This window comes from Equus przewalskii, chromosome 1 (assembly GCF_037783145.1).
Source record: "Equus przewalskii isolate Varuska chromosome 1, EquPr2, whole genome shotgun sequence".
NCBI lineage: Eukaryota > Metazoa > Chordata > Mammalia > Perissodactyla > Equidae > Equus > Equus przewalskii.
In genome coordinates this window covers 650,595-670,941 of record NC_091831.1, presented here as the reverse complement: position 1 = coordinate 670,941, position 20,347 = coordinate 650,595, and the positions used below count along the sequence as shown (strand labels likewise).

Genomic DNA, 20,347 nt, shown 5'->3' with positions numbered 1-20,347 from the left:
AGAGGAAAGTCGGGGGACTGGCACTGCCCGACTTCAAGACTCACCATAAAGCTGCGGTGATCAAGACATGTAGTATTGGTGAAAGAGCAGACATTGATCAGTGGAACAGAACAGACATCCTAGAAATAAACTCCTACAAATACAGTCAACTAGTCTCTGACAGAGGAGCAAAGGCAATTCAATGGAAAACAGACAATCTTTTCAACAAACGGTGCTGGAACAACTCAACAAACACGTGCACCAAGAAAACGAAAAATAGAATCTTGACACAGACCTTGCGCCTTTCACAAAGATTAACTCAAAATGGATCATAGACCTAAATGTAAAATTCAAAGCCATAAAACTCCCAGAAGACCACTTAGGAGAAAACCTAGGTAGTGATTTTTTAGTTACAACCAAAACACAACCCATGAAAGAAATACTGATATTAAACTTCATTAAAATGAAAAGCTTCTGCTCTGCAGAAGACACTCTTAAGAGAGTGAAAAGACAAGCCACAGACTGGGAGAAAATATTTGCAAAAGACATCTGATAAAAGACTGTCATCCCAAGTATAGAAAGAACTCTTAAAAGTCGACAGTAAGGAAAGAAGCAACCTAATTAAAAAGTGAGCAAAAGACCAAGACACTCCACCAAAGAAGGGGTCACATGGTGAAGAAGATGCTCATCATCACGTGTGGTTGTGAAAAGCAAGTTAAAACAATGAGATGCCACTGCACACCTATGAGACTGGCCAGAATCTGGAAAACTGACAGCACCAAATGCTGGGGAGGATGCGGAGCAACAGGAAATCTCCTTCGTTGCTGGTGGGCATGCAAAATGGTGCAGCCACTTTGGAAGATGATTTGGCAATTTCTTAAAAAACTAAATATGCAGCTACCACACAGCCTAGAAGTTGCTCTCCAGACGTTTATCCGAGAGAAAAGTTCACGTGGAATCCTGTACGTGAATGTTCACAGCAGCTTTATTCGTAACAGCCCCAAACTGGAAACAGCCCAGATGACTCCAGGGGTGAGAGGTTAGATGGGCCGTGGCACCTCCTCATGGTGGGCTGCGGCTCAGCAGTCAAGGGAGGGGAGCGCTGAAGCTGGTGGATCTGCAGCAGACTGTACTGAGAGGAAAAAGCCACTCCCGAAAGGTTAGATGTTGTACGATTCCATCTACATGAAGTGGCAAAGTTATAGAAATGGGGGACAGATTAGCAGTCACCAGGGATTAAGGAGGGTGGGAAGTACACGTGGTCAGGGCCACAGGGCGGACACTGACGAGGCTCCGTTGAGTCACTGGCCATGTCCTGGTGGTGACATTGGGCTACGGTTTTCTAAGACATGACCATTGTGGGAAGCTGGTGGAGGGTGCACAGGGTCTCCACAGTGTTTCTTAGAACTGTCTGTGAATCTACAGTTATCTCAAAATAAAAAGTTTAGTTTTTTAAAAGGTTAAACACTCAACACTAATAATTTCCCAAAAATCTGACTGGAGCATCCCATTACCCATGCTCCTGGGTGATGGGGGCCACTCTGAGGGTGCCTTCTGTGTCCCTTCCCTGCCCCCGTCCACTGGCACCACCTTGGACTTGACGCTGACCCTGCGTGTGGAGTGTCTACACCGTGGAAACCAGCAAGTGCTAACACAAGGGGTGGTTTACTGGTCTGTCGATTGTCTGGTCTTGGAGTGAGGGAGGAAGTGTTAACGCAATTGAACTTCCGAGTGTCGTCCCGTCTGTGGCTGCTGTGTATCGAGCGGCACAAATGCTGCAGGGAATCCTCTTCAGTTTTCAACACTGTTCTGATGCCGCCAAGATGCCTCTCAGACGGGTGCAGCTCCAGCGTGCGTCTTTCTTGTTTCACGTTCGTCTAATTGAGATAAACGGAACTAGAAACCAACATTTGGGTCGGAAACACTCGTTCGTTGTAGGCTGACTGCAGACGCTGGTGTTGGGTAAAAATCCAGGAAAACGCTCAGTGAGAACCAATCACCTGGGTGGGACTCAGAAAAAAAGAGTATCATACCTTTCATTATTTTAAACTATATGGTATACCTCCTTTATCTCAGTAAACTCTAGAATAAACATGTGAGTATGCAGAGGCATGTCGTTTTGTTCAGAGAGCCTGTTGTTAATCATTTAGCAGCACACCACTGGTTCAGGGGGCTCCTGGCTCAGACTCCCCAAGACGCCACCTTCACCTTCATGAGGAGAGTGACAGGTGGGAAAGCCAGCTGAGGCTGATGTCATGTCTGCTCACACTGGAGCGTTTGAGACCTGTAGGGACTTGTTAAACATGCAGATTTTAAGGCCGATGTCCCTCGGTTCCGACAAGGGTCTGGGGTGGGGCTCCAGGCAGGAGTCACGACAGGAGCAGGCCTGTAGGATGGTGCCCCTGTGCCCCTTGGGGTGGCCACCGGGGTGGTGGTTCTGCTGAGCACGGCTGGCCCTCTCTCCTCCTCCACCCAGGCCTCCGTGTACTGTGTGGCCGCTGTCCTGTGGACGGCAGCCAAGTTCAGCATCCCCAGAGACCGCAAGCTGGCCCTGCCACGCAGGCTCAAGACCCTCCTCCTGGACATGGCGAGACGCAGCACCCAGGAGCGTCTATCTGCAGCCGAGGCCATCAAGGTAACCGCACTGCAGTGGGGCCAGCTCCCTGTCGGGGGCCTGGGAGGTGGCCCACAGAGGACATGGGTTCTTGATCCTAGGAAAAGCCGGTGCCGTTGGACGGGAAAGGGCATGGGTTTCATTTGTGGATGGGTAGCAGGGGGTCTTGGCTGCTCACCAGCCCAGCATTCCGCCCAGAGCCCCCTGTTATCTTGAAGGTGTCCACCGATCAGAGGTTAGGCAGAGGATGTCCTGGGGCTGAGGGCTGACCCCTGCCCGTAGGCCCTACCAGAGGGGAGCAGAGCCTCCCCCCACACCGCCTCTGAGGGTCTTCCTGGCCTCCCCATCCCAGTCTGGTCTCTCCAGGCTTGTCGGGGACCAGCCGGGCAGGTCCTGGCCACCCTCCCAAGAGTGGCCTGTGCCGTGTCTGCCAGCTACTGGCGGACAAGTGCAAGGAGGGCCCTGCCGTTGTATTTTGGTGATCGGGGGCCAGGGGCCTTCTGGAAGGAAATGCTGTGTGCGGACAGAGAGAGGAGACAGTTCTGGGGCTAGGGGACCTGGGTACAAGGACTTCTTTGCTCTGCGACCTCGGGCAGCCTGCTTAACCTCTCTGGGCCTCTCTGGCCTGCTCCATCCAATGAGAATGAGATTCTGCATCAAAGATAAACACGCCGGACCTCAGGCACAGTGGTGAGAGCTGGTCTTAAGCAGTAACTGCTGCAGGAGGGGAGAGCGAGCCCTGCCCCCGTTTGCACAGAGGTCACTGCCATGTAAAGGGAGAATGGGGGTGTGAGGGGGCTCAAGCGGCTCTGTGCAGGTGGCCGTCCACAAGGCCGGGTCAGGGGAGAGGCCGTGGCCTTCTGTTCAGTTTTCGTTTCCAGCTGAGGAAGGACGGCTGCTGGATGCGCGGACATTGAATCTCATCACAGGCGGTCCGAGACCGGGGTGCCCACGGGTCCTCCTGGCGAGAAGCCCCGGCCTTCTTTGCTGCCACCGTGCCTCTGACAGGCTCCTCGTCCAGCTTGGCGGTCCCCTCTACCGCTGAGTGAAACGGGCTGGTGCTGGAGCCGCCATATCTCTGCGAGTCTGACATGTGGCCTGTGTCCTTGCATTCAGATATGCCGCACCTACCTCCTGCAGCGAGGCATGGACAGCAGGAAGATCCTAGCCCACCTGCGGGCATCAACTTGTCAGGTGAGACGCTGTCCAGAGCCCAGGCGCAGACCACTCATTCTGCCGGGGGCCCGGGGAGAGGAGGACCCTGTGTTTGTGGTTCAGTGCCCAGCTGTTCAGAGAGTTGGGGAGGAGCTGTAAGTAGCCTGGAGCTCTGGGCCTCGACCACCTGGGGAGTGTGGGTGTTGCTCACCCTGCGTGGGTTGGGGCACATCCTGGGCGTCCTGCAGAGTGACCCTCAGGGAGCTGGCATTATTTACAGATGTGACTGTTGGCTCCCTGGGCATGCTGGCCAGGGCGAGGCCACGTCAGGGGTGGGTGACGGGGGTCCCTCGGACGTCAGACAGGCACACGTCCCCAGAGACAGCTTTTGGGAGTCTGGGTTCTGGGTAATCCATGGTCTCGGATGGTGCGTAATCTCTCATGCCCTAGAAACCTGCCCAAGCCTTGCCGAATTGGGAAACAAAGTGCCCTGAGGCTCTCAGTCCAGAGCAGCAAGCCCTGCTCTGAGGTCCACCGGCTCCGAGCTCCGAGCTGCACAGCCAAGAGGGCAGGGAGCACGTGCTGTGGGGTCAACCATGCCCCTCAGGGCGCCGTCGTCACCTCAACGACGTGTCTGTGTCCGTCTGTCCCAGGTTTACCAGGAGGAAGAGACCATCGGCCTCCAGAATGCTTTCTCAGTAGTTGAGCTGAACCCTAGCACGGCTCCCGCTCCTGGGCCCAGCTCAGGTGGGCCCCCAGGCCCTGCACCCCCGGCACGGTTGCCCCTGGTGCCGTCCCACCGGAGCTGCCTCTGGGAGTCCAGCCCTGAGTGGACATCTGGATGTCACCGGGACCCCCGACCTGCCCTCCCCTCTCTGCCTCTGCTTCATTTGAACTCCTGTCCCTCAGGCCTCGGCTGAAGTTCTCTCTCTCATCTCAGCCGGTGCCAGAGCAGGTGCCCTCCACCCCACGCCCCTCCAGCGTCCACACTGTGCCAACCCCCCCAGTCCCCATCCCTCCCCCGTCTCCCTCCACAGAGCCCACAGGGTCCCGGCTCGGGGCACCCACTCTGTCCTGCAGCATGAAGAAGACCCTCCTCCACAGGCCGTGGGAGCCCCCGCGTATGGCTGGCGCTGCTGGCCTTGTCTGACACTCCAGCCCTCCCCCAGCACCAGCGTCCCCCTCCCCGCTCCCAGCCGCCTGGACTCAGGCCTCTCTCCCTGAGGTTGCGCTCTCCCCAGCCCTTGGAGATGGGTGGGAGGGGACGCCGGGCTAGGAGGGGCCACCGCGACCTTTAGAGGGAGACACTCCAGGGCGTCTGCAGCCAGCCCTGTCCCCACGCCCTCACCCTGAGTTTGTCCCCAGGCTTTGTGCGCATTGGTGACACCAGACTCATCGCCGTGCAGGGGCCAGTACCTGGTCAACCCTCCTGCTGTGAGGAGGGCATGATGCTGCCAGAGGCGTTCACCTCCGCAGCCACACACTTTAAGCCCATCGTCTTGGCACCAGACGCAGGCGTGGCCAGGTGAGTACTCCCCACCCCCCAGAGCTGGTGGGGTCCGGAGCCCCTCTTGAGTGCTCTCCCCTCTCTCCCTGCAGGGACGCACTCTCCCTGTCCTCGGGGCCAGCCGAGAGGCCCGAGGAGAAGAGAGGCCAACTGGACAGGGAGGGTGATGGGAAGCAGACTCCTGAGGCCCATGGAGTGGCTGCCAGCCTGAAGGCGCCTGAGCAGCAGGCACCTGGTCCCAGACCACAGGGAGCAGCCCCAGAGCCCCTCCAAGACTCAGCGCAGGGGGGCCCCTGCTCCTTACCGCTTTCCCCAGCCAGCCCACCGGAGGGGCTCTCATTGGCAAAGGCACAGATGCCACCCCCAGACAAAGGGCTGGATGAACTGGTCCTTCCTGGAGGCTCTTCCGGAGGCCTCGGGCCCGGCGCCCCAGAGCCCATTGCCCAGCATGGCCTGTGTCACCCTGCCAAGCCGCCCAGGAAGAAGGCCACTGAGGGCCCAGGCCAGAAGCCCGAGGACCCCCCACTAGCCCCACAAGGCCCCTCCCCAGCCACAGCAAGTCCAGACAGCCCCAGGGGCACCCCTATCATGGGGCGGGATGACCAGGGTCACCCCGAGCAGCCCCAGCCGGCTGGCCGAAAGCTCTGTGCATCCAATGTGGACACCTCACCCCTCCGGAAGAGGACGGGCTGCCTGTCGCTGCAAGAGGCCACGCGTCTCATCCAGGAGGAGTTCGCCTTCGACGGCTACCTGGACAACGGGCTGGAGGCTCTGATCATGGGTACCTGGGGAGCCCCAGAGAAGCCCCAAGACCAGGGAGAGGCCATGGGGGGCGCGCAGTGCACTGAGGCAGGGTCAGTGTGAAGGGGACTTGGGGCCACCACCAGGAGGGGCCCCACTCACCTGTCCCTGCACAAACAGCGGGGGTGGGGGGGCAGAGCTGAGCCCCCAGGGGCCGACCAGCAGCAAAGCCTCAAGATGGAAGAGGGTCTCAAAGCCGAGCCCCCCACACCTGGCTCCCCGCCCTGCCCCCCTCAGTTCCTGAGACCAGCCTGGGCTGTTTGGAGAGAGGGAACCCAGAAAAGTGCTGGCCCACTTGGTGACCTGGCCTGTCATTCTGTAAAACCAGGGGAATATATTTATGCCTTGAAAGACCTCACCTTCGCCACTTTCTGCGGCGCCATTTCCGAGAAGTTTTGTGACCTCTACTGGGGGGAGAAGTTGCTGCAGAATCTTTTCAAAGTTGTTAACGGGAGGACGTCGCCCCTTGAGAAGTGAGTTCTCCCCGCACTGTGGGCCAAGGCTCCCCCGACCCCGGGGTCTCTGTGGCCGGGTCCCCGGGACGCCCCTGCGTTCCCGCCCCTCCCAGACCCCGCTGTGTTCCTGGCCAACGGCTCAGCCTTCTCCCGCTGCCCCCCAGCCTCTAGCTCATTGCCCTCCTCAGGCAGGCCATCCGCTGGGGCCCCCTCGTTGGGCCCAGGGCCCGCCTGCCTCCAGAGCTTTCCCTTCAGGCACCAGGCAACTTTGGGCAGGAGGACAGGGCCGTGGAGTCTCACGGGCAGGAGGCACGTCTCCCTGCTCAGGGACCAGCTCCAGGAGACAAAGTGACCAGGAGCTTGGGGTCGGGGGAGGACGTCCCCGCAGGGAACAGCATCTGCCGCCCCGCTGTCCAGGCCAGTGCTGGGTGACAGCTCGCACCCAGCATTAGAAGGTGGGGTGGCTATGGCAGCTTCCCTCTCCACCAGCCCCTGTGGTTCCCACCCCTTCACTGGCCATGCCCTGCTGCCCCCGATGCCTCCTGGTGTGGGGGGCGACCGGGCCAGACCCAGGCCTAGAGGGCCCGACACCCTCGCAACCCTGAGAAGGCTGTCTGGGGACCCCAAGACATCGATGCCCAGAGAGCCCTCTGCCAAAGGGCCCCTCAGTTGTCCTGGGACGAGGATGCTCCACGCAGTCAGGCTGCCCCAGAAGGTGGGAAGTGAGAGGGCTCTGTGGTGTGTGTCCCGGGAGGTGCTTGGGGGCAGACCGCTGCAGGTCCCTCTTCACACCCCAAGGTGTTTACAGCAGGTAAGAGCTGGGGTCCCCGCTCAAGCCTGAGGGAAACCATGGTGTAGTGAGGGCCGAGGGGGCGCCTGCAGTGTCCTCGTTCTGATGGCAGTGCTTCGGAGGAGGCTGGGTCACAGCCTGAGGGCAGCGGCAGGACCAGAGCTCCGAGCAGCTGCTCACCGTCCGGCAAAAGGCCCTCCCTGCACAGAGCGGGTAAGACCCTTGGGCTCAAGGGAGAACTGTCCACGCGGCTTCACCGCCACCCTCGTGGCTGCACAGTTACAGGAAAGGTCCCCCCAGGTCCCCAGGGCAGGGCCTGTCCTCCCAGGGCTTCTGTCCTGTGAGGGGGACATGTCCCCACGCCCGCAGGAGCCCGGGTGGCCTTGGGCTGGGGGTGTGGTGGACGGGGGCGCCTTCTGCTTCCTGGAGTCACAGGACAGCAGCTTGGTGATGGCGGTTCAGATCTTTGCTTGTTTTCTGGAAATATGTGCCCCTGAAAGACCCTGAGGCTTCTGTTCCTCGATTGTTAGCCCAGGACTCTCAGATAACTGGAATCTCTGTAATTTCCCGAAATCTGGTCTGAGCAGGACATGGGTCAGGGGATCAGATTGCGTGGCCCTGGGAGCCAGCGGCAAGGACAGGCACCTGTCCCCCACCCTCTCTGCACATGCTTGTGCGGGAGGTTTAAGCAAAGGAGCATGCTCACACAGCTGCCACCTGCTCCCATCCTCTCCCCACCAAGGACTCTCTCTTTTGTATCCATCTATTTACAAACCATTCAAAGTTCCCACAAACTCCACCCTCGATTCCGGATCGTCCGTGTGGCAGCAGGGGATCTGAGGGACCCCCTCCTGGGAAGAGCGCCCCCTCAGCCCTGAGGTCCCTTTGCAACCCCTCTAGAGCGGCTGTGGAGAAGCCTCGAGTCCCCGGCTCAGGACGAGTGGCTGCTGCATAAACAATGAGTGATGGGCTCTCTCCATGAACTTCTGTCCAGGGAAGGAGAAGCCGGCCTCCGGGCGCGTGGGCCGAGCCCCCTGCGCGCCCCCATCACTGTCCGACGTGGACTCAGATGAGCTCTCCCGGGGGAACTTTGAGGTGGGATTTCGGCCTCAGAAGTCTGTGAGAGCTCAGAGGGAGCGGCCGCCCGAGGCCGAGGATCGGCAGCAGGGGGGCGGCCCGGAGCCGGCCGGCGGAGCCTCGGACGCGGAGGCGGTGGCCCAGCTGCCCAAGCCTGAGGGGGCTGGCCCAGCCGTGAGCCCGGGACCAGCCGAGTTCCAGAGCGGCAGCCCAGGCTGGGGCAGCGCCTTCTACGAGGCCGAGTGCTTCGGCGCCGACGTCTGCAGCTACGTGGCGGAGCTGGCGCGGCAGAAGGCTGGCGGGGCCCCGGACGCCCAGAGCCCGGTGAGTGAGGGGCCTCTGTGCGCTGCTGGCGGGGGGCACTGCGCGGCGAAGCCCACGTTCAGGCTGGAGCTGCCATCACAGGCGATGTGGGCACAGTGTGCACGGAGCCCCTGCTGTGTCCCCGAGGGACGCCCACGCAGCCCAGTACCCTGTGTGTGCTTCTGTGGGGGCATTGTGCTCGCTGGCTTGTGTCCTCCGCGTTTGGGGCAGGAAATGGCCTTTCTCTCTATTAGCTGGGCACCTGGTTGCCAGGCACCAGATGCCAGGTCACCTCGTCCTGGCAACCACAGTCGGCCTCAGCCTTGTCTCTGGCCAGGGCGCCCTCCTCCCAGTCAGCCCTCCAGGCCCCTGTCCCTCAGGCAGCATCACTTTGAGATGAGAAAAAAATGCCAGAAGCTCCTGGCACATCGCAATCTGTCCAGGCCAGGCCCTGGGGTCAGCCTGGCCTTGCCTGGGCTTCTCTGGGGGCCAGTGCAGTCTGCGTGCTGTCCGGGGTCAGAGGCAGCCCAGGCTGATCCCTGGTCTGAGGGCCAGAGGAGGCCATAGACTTGAGAGTGGCCAGGCCTGGCCAGCCCCTGTGCAGGTCAGCCCCGCAGGGCTCTGGATGCAAGGTTGCTGCCCATGCCGTTGGGAACCCACCCTGCCATGACCAAGAGCCCCAGTCTGGGCTGCAGCCCCCACTCGGTGACCAGGAGCTCTCACCTGGACTGCAGCCCCCTAGCCAGTGACCAGGAGCTCCTACTTGGGCCTCAGCCTCACAGGCCGGGCCCCCCAGGGGCTCCATCAGTGGTTAGGAGTCTTGCTCCTGGTGCCTCTGCCTGGCCCCTCTTCTCTTACTCTCTCTGTCCTCCAAGCCACAAGCCTCAGGAGAGCGGTGTCTCCCCAGCCATTTCAGCACCATCTGAACCTTTCCTGGGTGTTTTTCTCTTGTTCGCCTCCTGCCACTGTCTAAACCTCACGTCATTACTCAGTCCCAGGCTAGAATGAGATCTGCACCAGCCTGCGTCCTGCGCACATGGGGCAGAGGCTGTGCTCTGTGGAATCACGCGGTTCCCTCTGGAGCAACGTGCTGCAGCCTCTGCGTGTGCAACCTCAGGCTCCCCAACCCTGGTGCACTGGAGGCTGCAAGGACTCGGGCCTCCCATGTGCCCTGGTGCCAAGAGGGCTTGCACAGCAGAGTCACCAGACGCCTGGCCCACATGTGCATGTCCAGCAGGGAGCACAGAGCTCCTCCCACCTCTCAGACCTCGTGGAGGCTGCATGTCACAGCCTCAGAGTCTGGAGCTCTGACCAGAGTGAGGGCGGCTTCCAGCCCCCAGCACGGGCCTGCCAGCTCCCCGGTCTCCTTCCTTCCTTCCACTTTGAGGAGCCTGCACTCCTCCATTCACTTCCCTTTCTTTATCGTGCCTTTGTGCACAGGGAAGCTCTCTCAGAACTGCCAAATGTTCTCGTTTTGGCAGCACTTGGCTCTCCACCTATGGTGGCCTTTCCTGAGAGTAGAAAGCGAGCCGAGGGGCAGAAAGTGCCAGCCCAGCCGTGTGCCATATCGTCCTCCTGCCGTCACGGGAACTGAGGCTCAGGAGCTTAAGGGGCTTGTACAGCAGGTGGGGGGCGAGAGGGGGCAGCAGTGCATGGGGCCATGGCTCATGACAGCCCCAAAACCAGCTCAGACCTTGTAACTGAGTGTGGAACAGGTCCCTCCAAAAACTGGCTGTCCTGGTAGGGGATGCTGAGGCATCTGGGGTCTTCCCTGGCAGGAAAAGCATCTTTGGACGGCGAGTGTTTCTGTGAGGTGGTCACAGAGCAGCGGAGAACAACACAGTCTACCTAAATATGCATTCACACATGTCCCAGTGCTGTCCTCCGACAGGGCCCAGGAGCAGGGGCACCCAGGACAACTCTCATGTGAGATCTCAGCTCCAGCACCATCTCCAGCCAAAGGCACCAGGGCTCCTGGGGGAAACCACTAGCCCTGGGATGGGTGCCAGGAATGCCCCAGACAAGCCAGGAGCACATCTAGTGCCAGAGAGTGTGGAGATGACCAGAACACGTGATGGGGTGTTAGAGGTCACAGGAACCAACTGAGGAGCTCCCGATGGCCGAGGTGGAGCAGTTTGAGCAACGAAAGCAGCAGCACAGGACTGGATTCTCTCTCCAAGTGTGAAGCAAGGACCCTCACGTCCATGCTGATGTGGGTGGGGTTAAAAAGGGAGTGATGATTTCGCAGAAATAGAGAGACCTGTCCTAAAATTCCCGTGAAATGTCAAGAAAGCCTGAATAGCCAAAACAATCTTAAGAAAGTAGGATAAAGTTGGAGAACTGACACTTCTGATTTCAGAACTTACTGCAAAGCCACAGTAATCAAAACAATGTGGTACCAGCATAAAGACAGACACATAGACCGTGGAATAGAATCGAGAGCCCAGAAATCCACTCTTGCACACACGGGGAGATGATTTCTGACAAGAGCACCAAGACCATAGAACAAACGTGCTGGGAAAACCGGACGTCCACACGCAACGCAACGAGGATGGACTCCTAACTTACACCATTTTCAAAAATTCACTACAAAGTAAAAAACCTAAACATACGAGCTAACACTGTACAACTCTTAGAAGAAAGCATAGGGGGAAAAGCTTCATGCCATCCAGTCTGGCTGTGATTTCTTAGATGCGACACCGAAAGCGCAGACAACAAAAGTGAAAATAGAGAAAGTGAACTTGATCAAAATTAAAACCTTTTGTGCATCAAAGGACACTATCAACGAGTCAAAAGGCAGCTCACAAACAGGAGAAAATACTTGCAAGTCGTGTATCTGAGAAAGGTTTAATATCCATAATATAGAGAGAATGCCTAAAACTCAACAACAAAAAACAGCCTGACTAAAGAAGGATGAAGTACATGAGTAGACCTCTCTCCAGAGAAGACATACACACGGCCACAGTGCGCAGGAAGACTCTCGGCATCATTGGTCATCAGGGAAAAATCACAATGACAATAAGGTACCGCCTCACACCCATTAGGATGGCTATTATAAAAATTTTTTAAAAAACAGAAAATAACAAGTGTTGGTGAGGATGTGGAGAAATTGGAACGTTTGTGCACTGTTGGTGGGAATAAAAATGTGCAGCCACTGTGGAAAACAGGATGACAGTTCCTCAAAAAATTAAATGTAGAACTACCATGTAAGCCAGCAACTCCACTTTAGGATATATACCCCAAAAGAATGGAAAGCAGGGACTCAAACAGACATTTGCATGCCTGTATTCAAAGCTGCATCATTCACAGTAGCCAAGAGGCAGAAGCAACCCCAGTGTGTATCCACAGATGAATGGATGAAGAAAATGTAGACTATACACATGGTGGAATATTATTCAGCCTTTAAAAAGGACATTCTGCCACAGGCTACAACATGGATAGACCTTGAAGAGATTGTGCTAAGTGAAATAAGTCAGACACGGAAGGACAAATACTATGACTCCACTTACATGAGGTCCATCAAGGAGTCAAGTCCATAGCGCCAGAAAGTAGATGTTGGGCCCCAGGAGCTGATGGAGGGGGATGGGAAGTTAGTGTTTAGTGGGGACAGAGTTTCAGTTTGAAAAGTTGAAACAGTCCCGGAGACGGATGCTGGTGATGGCCGCACGACGACGTGAATGCACTTGGTGCCGCTGACCTGCACAATGGGAAATGGTTATAATGGTAAACTTTATGTTATGTATATCTTGTCACAATAAAAATATTTAAAAATAAAAATATAAAAATGAATTGAGGGGCCGGCCCTGTGGCCGAGTGGTTAAGGTCACGCGCTCCACTTCAGCGGCCCAGGGTTTCTCCAGTTCGCATCCTGGGTGCGGACATGGTACCACTCATCAGGCCATGCTGAGGTGGCATCCCACATGCCACAACTAGAAGGACCCACAACTATGTATACAACTATGTACCGGGGGGCTTTGGGGAGAAGAAGAAAAACAAGATTGGCAACAGACATTAGCTCAGGTGCCAATCGTTAAAAAAAAAGAGAGAGAATTGAGCAGGAAAAAGAGGGGAGGGCTGAGCATTGGTCTTGGGGACTGCAGAGTGGAACTCGAGCTTGCATGTGCCATTTCAGTTGACTCTAAGTAGATGGAGAAGAGAGTCGGGGGGCGGCATCCTGTTGGGCTTCCTTTGCCTCCCCAACTCCGAGTCTGGGCGTCCACACCATCCCACCTGCAGCCCCATTCAGTCACGCTGACCTCAGCTGGACCATGAGATGGGAGCCCTGCTGACCTCGGCCCAGCGAGTTGTGGGGACCAGGGGTGCCCCTGTCCCCCAGGAATGGAGGACACGGCCTTTCAGAGGCAGCTCGCTGCGCCCCCACGGACTTCCTAACGGCTTCATCCCAACAATTGCGGGGAAGGTGGGATGCTGGGAGTCCAGGAGTGTCCTCTGATGTCACAGGTCACTCTCTGATATCACAGGTCACGTCCTCTGGTGTCACAGGCTATGTCCTCTGATGTCACAGTCCATGCCCTCTGATGTCACAGGTCACATCCTCTGACATCAGAGATCATCCCCTGATGTCACAGTTATGCTCGCTGGCAGCAGTCACGTCCTCGTGGTCAGGCAGCCACATTTCCAGCCAGGTGTTATACTCAGGGCGGTGGAGGGGGCGTGTCCTCGAGGAAACTCAGTGTGGTGTCTGCAGGTTCCCTGCGCAGTGCCAGGTGTGGGCTTATGGGACCCTTTCCTCCATCCTGTGCTGTCCTCGGAGTGTTGGTCCCTTGGAGGGAGACATACCCACTGTGAACCCCAGGTCACCCCTGCGTTGCACCTAGATGTGGCCTGGGAGACCAGCTCAGACTAGAAGACCGTGGGGGCTGTCCTCATTGGGATGTGATCCTGTGGTTGGGACGAGGTTCCCTGGGCTTCCGGTCTCTGAAATGTGGGCTAGGCCCCAGATGAGTCAGCCCCAGCAAGGGCGCTGGGGCCACACCTGGTCCCACCGTCACGCTGCGGGCAGCTCCTGTGGAGGTCGATCTGGTGGTTTGGGGGAAGCACTGTGGGGCGGCCGACCAGGAGTGACCTTGTTTTTCCCTTTGTCCCTGCTCACCCGGGAAGATGTCTCTCCTGGAGCCTGAGTGCAGGCGGGTGAGTGTCCTGTGCTCTACATCCGAGGTAGGGGGTCGGGGGGTACCCGCCTGGGGCCACAGCTTCATGTTTCTCTCCGAAAACCCACCGTGTCTGTTTTGAACCAGGAACCTCATAAAAATGGAAGGCATTAAACAACCAGTGAACACGTTTCCACATTTGCTACCCAAAAGAGCACACGTGTGACAGGCCAGGCACTGTGCCAGCGGAGCCGCTGGAGGGCAGATGTGTTTTCTCTGTTCCTCATGGTCTGTGAGCAGCGGCTGTCCACCCAGCGTGTGCTGACTGTGTGCCTGCCGTGGCCGTGGACCGTGGCTATGTTTCCGCGTGCCCAGCACTGTGGACACCACCAAGGCTGGGAAGCCGGCATGGGCCGGCCTCTGACCTCCCAGTCCGCGTGCTTCCTTTTGCTTCGCCTGCCGTGAAAACAGGCTTTGCTTTCAGTATTTAGGTGAATGGCACTGATTTCAGTTCATCCCTCTTTTTCTCTCTTTGTCTACAATTTCTGATTTTTCCAATTTCCTTCTGATTATTGTTTTCTTTGTCTGCTCCCCAAAATTGCTCAGCCCTCGGGTCCATGTAAATCCAGTAGCCACTATGCATAAATCGTGCCCCAGATCATTCACATTTATTTCTCTGACTGATGCTGCTTTAACTCTGTGAAAGATCCTTGGCCCGGTTAGGCCAGGAGTCGCACCTGAACTCCAGCGCTCCTCAGTGTTTTGTTTGGACCTAGGGCCCCAGGAAGCCTGTGGTCCATGTTTGCTTGGGCTTATGTGGGGATGGCCGTGGGCGTGATGCCCAGCTCGCATGCTTTCTTCTCCATTGTCTCGTGTGTTGTGTGAATTTTAGTTCACATAGGTTTATCTTTAAAATCAGTCAAAACAGTCCTTTTCAAAGAATTGGTATGTAGTCCAGTAACGTGAGACGTGTTGCTGACGAGCTTCAGACCCAACTTCATATACTGGAGTCATCAAGACACTGACCCAGAACCAGGGTTCGAGCTGTATTCGACTCAGTGGCAGGCACTTCCCAATGGCCTCGATGCCCACAAACTCTCCGCCGGGGGTTTGTCAACGTCAGCAGGCATATGGAGGTGGCCTCCGAGGGTGCTCTCCCCACTGCTGTCCCGGGCCTCGAAGGAAGGAGGAGAGCCTAGGGGCACAGGGCTCCGGGCCGTCCAGTCCCTCTCCAGGCTTTGGGGAATGTCAGCCAGGGTCACGGCCATCGTTCTCGGAAAGCCAGGATCACAGAGAGGTGTGAGGATGCGGAGACCCTCAGGTCTCACTCAAACAGACGTCCAGACAGCAGAGGATGAGTCCTGCTGTGGACACAGCTCTGCGGGGCCTCTGCATTTACTGTGGGTCTCGACCTGCACCATCTTCCAGAACCATCTTCCATGACGGAATGTCCCGGATCTGTGCAGTCCATGGGGCTCCCCCAGCCATGTGTGGCTACTGAGCACTAGAAGTGTGGCCCATGTGACAGAGGAACTGACTTTTCTGTTTCATTTTAACACTGGAGACACCACACATGGCTAGTGACTCCCATGTCCAGTGCTGCCCCCAGCCCCCCGGGGGCTCATTCTTCCTGCTCCGGGAGCTGGTGGCTGGGGTCTGGGAGCTGTCAAGTGGGGGAACCGGATTTGGACCCAGGCTGGGTACCAGAGCCCATGCTCTTCTCAAAACACTGTCCCAGGAAAGTGGTGTCTCAGAGCTTTGGGCAGCTCGTAGCGCCTCGCGTGGAAATCTCCATGTGGTCTGAGTCGACTTTCTCTGTTTGTCTCCTTGGAGACAGCCTGCCCGTGCTCCCGATCTGTGACATCCTCCCCCTGCACTTTGCACATGGCTGAGCTGGAGGAGGAGCCGGAGGTCTTGAGGGACCTGGTTTAACAACCGAGATTTAACAGAGGGACGTGGTTTTGTGCTCATTCTGCACCACCTCCCCCACCGCTGCCCTGGCCTGGAGGTGCTGGCCCTCTGTGGGCTGTAGACCATCTGTGTGGCTGTCTACTACTGTGTTGCTAGAATACCAGTGCATGGAAGAAGACGGCCACCTGAAACACGTTTTCAGGAAAATCACCCGTTAGAGGGGCCGGCCTGGTGGCATAGCAGTTGGGTTCACACACTCCGCTTTGGTGGCCCGGGGTTCACCAGCTCGGATCCCTGGCGCAGACCTAGCACCCCTTAGCAGGCCATGGTGAGGCAGGTGTCCCACATATAAAATAGAGAAGGATGGGCACGGATGTTAGCTCAGGGCTGATCTTCCTCAAAAAAAAAAAAACAGATCACAAGTTAGAGGGGATTCAAATGTTTAAATAAAAATACCACCCGCATTTTTAATTTTGCAAAATTGTCCAGAAATAAATGCTATCAACAAGGCAAAGTCCTTGTCAGAGGGTGATGACCTTAGGGGAACGCGTGTTTGATCTGAGCTGGTTAACCTCCCTAGAGGCAGGCCAGGGCGCACTGGCTTTCACACGAACACTCCTGTCTGTGTGGCCACTTCGCCACCTCAAACCCCCTAAACAGGAAGTCCTTTCCCAGGAGCCTGAGCTGTCCCTGGACCCGCGCCTGCCCCCTCCTCTGGCCCCTGGCCCCCAGCCCAGCCCCTTGCTGTGGCCTGCTCCACACCCTGTCCTCCTGCTGCAGGAAAAGCCAACCTCAGTCACAGCTGAAGACCCACTGGAACTCAAGGCCCAGCTTACAGGGGTCCCAGGCTTCCCAGACCCCTTGCTGCCCCGGAATCACTCCCTGCTCAGCCCTGGGCTGGGGGGCAGGGCACAGGTAGGCTAGGCTGTGTGCATCCTCTCCACGCTGAAGGGAGGGCGTGTCTGGGTTCTAGTAGTTTCTAACACTCGTTGCCCTGGCAGGTGCTGACCTCGGAGCTTTCCTCCCTGCTCTGTGTGAGGGGAGAACCAGAGCTGCCTCCATGGGACCAAGGGGGAGATGGGGGCGGTTCCTGCACCCACGAGGCAGGCTTGTGGTCTCTCCTGGGAGCCTGCGGCATCCTCTTCCTGGAAACACAAATGAAGTCCCAGAAAGAGCGGATACTGGGCACACGAAGCAGAACCCAGGGAGCCTCAGCTCCCCTGCAGCCTCAGGGTCTCGGGTCCCCCTTTCCTCGTGTAGACATGACTCAGTGAAGCCCCCATTGTGTTCAGTATTCTGGACAGAAGCCCTGCATGGGCTGCAGGGCCCAGACTCAGCTTCTCGCCATCTGTGGGAAGGGTCCACAGGTCCAGAATCTCACTGAGCACAGAGCAGCCAGGCGGCTGCACCTGTAGGTCCGCATGGTGTGCTCCAGGGGCAGGGCTGTCTGGGGTGTGTTCAAGCTTGGTGATAACAGCAGAGCCGTCCACAGGGGCCCAGGATGCAGTGGTGTGTATGCTGTGCGTGGCTGCAGAGCACAGGGGTCTCAGGGTACTGGCTGCATGGTGATGCTGGGGGCCATGGAGGGACCTCACTGGACCACTTGTGCTCATCGCAGAGAGGGGAGGACAGGACGGACAGCTGCTGCTTGCCAAGTGGACCCCGCCCTGGGGTGCCTGGAGAACTCTCTAGAAGGGCAGGCTCTGTGGGGATGGGACGAGGCAGGGACAGAGCCAGGGGGTGGGGACAGGTCTAAGCCCCACTCCTCACTCCTCCCCGACTTCTAGTCCTGGGGGACTGCTGGGGGCCTGGCATCTTAGGGGGGCGTTTCATAATGGTGACATGCCACCAGTTGTCTGATGTTCTTTTGGTTTGGGGGGTTTTTTTGAGGAATAATGTCACTGAGCTAACATCTATGCCAATCTTCCTCTATTTTATGTGGGATGCCACCACTTCATGGCTTAACAAGCAGTGCTAGGTCCATGCCCAGGATCTAAAATGTGAACCCCGGGCTGCCAAAGCAGAGCCCGCGAACTTAACCGCTACACCACGGGGCCGGCTCCCTGGCCTCGTTTTTTCACATGGGTCTTCGAATCTACTTCCAAATACCAATTTACTGAGATATTTATTTATCTTTGTGCCTCGGTTCCTTGTTTCCTTCTTAGAAACAAAACTGGGTTTCTGATCCCAGCTCTCACGCACAGATGTTCTTTCTGTTGCTGCCGAAGGTTTTCCTCTGAAGCGCTCCTTGTGAGCCACGTGCGTGCTCGCATGGTCCCGTGTGTTCCGCCTTTTCATGTTGTGTGCGCTCTGGGACAGGAGGCAGGTGTGCTCCGAGTGGCCCTGCAGACGGAGGGCAGCCCTGGGCTCACGTGCTCTCCCCTCAGCAGGAGCTGGAGCAGCAGCTCGTGATAGAGAAGAGAAACTACCGGAAGACTCTAAAGTTCTACCAGAAGCTCCTACAGAAGGAGAAGCGCAGTAAAGGTAGCTTCGGGCCCAGACGCCAGGGCCCGGGGTCAGGCGGACTTGCCCCCACGGGTCAGGGGCTGCCCTGTGCTAACTCTGCCCTGCCCCCAGGCTCCGAGGTGAAGACCATGTTGTCCAAACTGAAGGGGCAGCTGGAGGAAATGAAGTCCAAGATGCAGTTCCTGGGGCTGGTCAAGAAGTACCTGCAGGCACGTCCGTGCTCCCGCCCCCTCCCTCCTGAGGCCGTGACTGCCCCGTGGGCTCCCACTGTTAGAACCTTGGAAATCAGGACATGTTAGGAGGTGTACAAACATACTCTGATTTGTGAGGGGCCACAAGCAGTGCCACCCCTTTGGGTCAGTGGCCAGGTGACTGGGCCCCCGTGTCCCACACGCGCCTGGTGGCAGCAGGTCAACCAGACAGCGGTGACTCGCTCTCTTGCCAGGTCATGTACGCAGAGCGGTGGGGCCTGGAGCCCTGCGCCCTGCCCGTGATCGTGAACATCGCGGCGGCCCACTGCGACACGCTGGACTTCAGCCCCCTGGATGAGTCCTCGTCCCTCATCTTCTACAACGTCAGCAAGCACCCGCATGGCAGCAGGCAGAGGAAGGCCCGCGTCCTTCAGGCCGGCACACCGCTGGGACTCATGGCATACCTCTACTCCAGGTGCGCCCTGTGCCCCTCAGGCCTTTTGAGAGCAAAGGGGAAAAGGAAAGAAAGAAATGGGCCCCAAGGAGGTAAAGGGGGAAAGTCTCTGCCCTCCCCCAGCTGAGACAGGCTGCACTTTTTTTTAATTTAGAAAAAATTTTCATCTGAACTTTAGGTAGCCCGGTGTTAGCGGCCACGTGCCTCCCTCACAGAGCCCCTGGCCTAAGTGCCCCAGGCCCCGCCAGGCACTCACCTATGGACCTGAGCGTCTTGGTCTTGAGTGTACCTGCCCTGTCCCTCGACGTGGCACCCCCGTCCCGGTTCTCAGGCGCAGGACCACCTCCCCGGCTCCCTTGATCCAGCGGCCTGGCCTGCTCCTGGACGTGGGGCCCAGCCGGTCAGGGTCAGGTACAGACCGGCTTCCCAGGCAGTGGTGGAGACTTCATCCCAATCTTGGCTTCTGGGGACTCGTGACACTACTTTGGAGACCCTGGGGTCTTCTTTGAGCTGGAGGCTGTGGTGACCCCAGAACTGATAGCCAGGTGTCAGCAGGGGACGCAGAGGGAGGCTGCCAGGGGACAAGGGTTCTCGAGGGCCAGGGGACAGCAGGGCCATCCTCCCAGGACAGCTGCCTCCTCCCACGCACCCCGTTGTCCCAAGCGGGGCCTCCTGCCATCCATGGGCTCCATGCCGACTCTCAGACTCAAGCCTCAGCTTCATCCTCTGTAAGACGTGTGCATCGCACATCCACCACTGGCCCACTAGGCTGTTACAGGAGACGTGTGCACATGTGCTGTGTGTACAGTGTGAATGGTGTGTGTGCATGTGTGTTGGAGGGGTGTGGTGTGTGCGTGTGTGTGTTGGGGCGTATCATGTGGAGCGTTGTGCACAACGTGTGTGCACACCATCTCCGGCGAGGGGCGGGGCTCATCCCTGTGGATCCTGTGGGCGTCCCTTTGCAGGGCAGGCTGGGCCGGTAGCTGCCTAGTCCCTGGCCTGAGTCTGGTCATAGTGTCCCCGGCCCCAGGGTGACCAGGTGACTGGGCTCCTTCATTCTTAGGACGCAATGTCCTCCTCTCAGGAGCTAGGGAGGGGGTTCTGGCCAGGGCCCCCCACCTCTCTTTCTCACTCCCCGGACTCAGTCATGGGGGGGCACCCCTTAGGGTGGGGGACACGGCGAAGAGGAGGACCCCCCAACTTTAATGAAATCGAGAAGTTTGGGGCAGGAATTGTCGCTTCTCTTTCCTGATGCAGCGATTTCCAGCTCGGGGGTGGAGTCACTGCCTGAGCACAGCAGTTTCCTGAAAGAAAAGGCTCTGGAAAGAGATGCTCACAGCGAGGGGCCCTAAAAACTGATGTTAAGGAAAAGTCCTCACACTTGAGATAGTTGGGAAATTCTAATGTTATCAGCTCCCCACACACTCCTTCCATTTCTCCCAGTGGTTCTCCTGCCCACCTCTGTCCCAGCAAGGACACCCACATATACACGTGCTCACACACATTCACACTCACACTCGTTCACGCTCACAC

General features: G+C 57.7%; 1 protein-coding gene across 9 annotated transcripts in view; it reads left to right on the top strand.

Annotated features, from left to right (window-relative positions):
- KNDC1 (kinase non-catalytic C-lobe domain containing 1) overlaps positions 1 to 20,347 on the top strand; it is a 67,149-nt gene that overhangs the window by 31,081 nt on the left and 15,721 nt on the right. For 4 of the 9 annotated variants that reach the window (XR_011543322.1, XR_011543324.1, XM_070631375.1 and 1 more), the window contains exons 10-21: positions 2,456 to 2,614; positions 3,710 to 3,787; positions 4,402 to 4,495; positions 5,114 to 5,273; positions 5,348 to 6,036; positions 6,385 to 6,529; positions 7,414 to 7,514; positions 8,296 to 8,702; positions 13,803 to 13,832; positions 18,091 to 18,187; positions 18,281 to 18,378; positions 18,615 to 18,835. Coding sequence is in view for 6 of the 9 variants with exons in the window: in XM_070631375.1 (XP_070487476.1) it covers positions 2,456 to 2,614; positions 3,710 to 3,787; positions 4,402 to 4,495; positions 5,114 to 5,273; positions 5,348 to 6,036; positions 6,385 to 6,529; positions 7,414 to 7,514; positions 8,296 to 8,702; positions 13,803 to 13,832; positions 18,091 to 18,187; positions 18,281 to 18,378; positions 18,615 to 18,835 (2,279 nt within the window). In the remaining 3 variants the exon portion in view is untranslated. Of the gene's footprint in view, positions 1 to 2,455; positions 2,615 to 3,709; positions 3,788 to 4,401; positions 4,496 to 5,113; positions 5,274 to 5,347; positions 6,037 to 6,384; positions 6,530 to 7,413; positions 7,515 to 8,295; positions 8,703 to 10,459; positions 10,821 to 13,802; positions 13,833 to 18,090; positions 18,188 to 18,280; positions 18,379 to 18,614; positions 18,836 to 20,347 lie in introns of those variants that run through there. The other 5 variants (XR_011543328.1, XM_070631338.1, XM_070631353.1 and 2 more) reach the window with 4 other exon arrangements.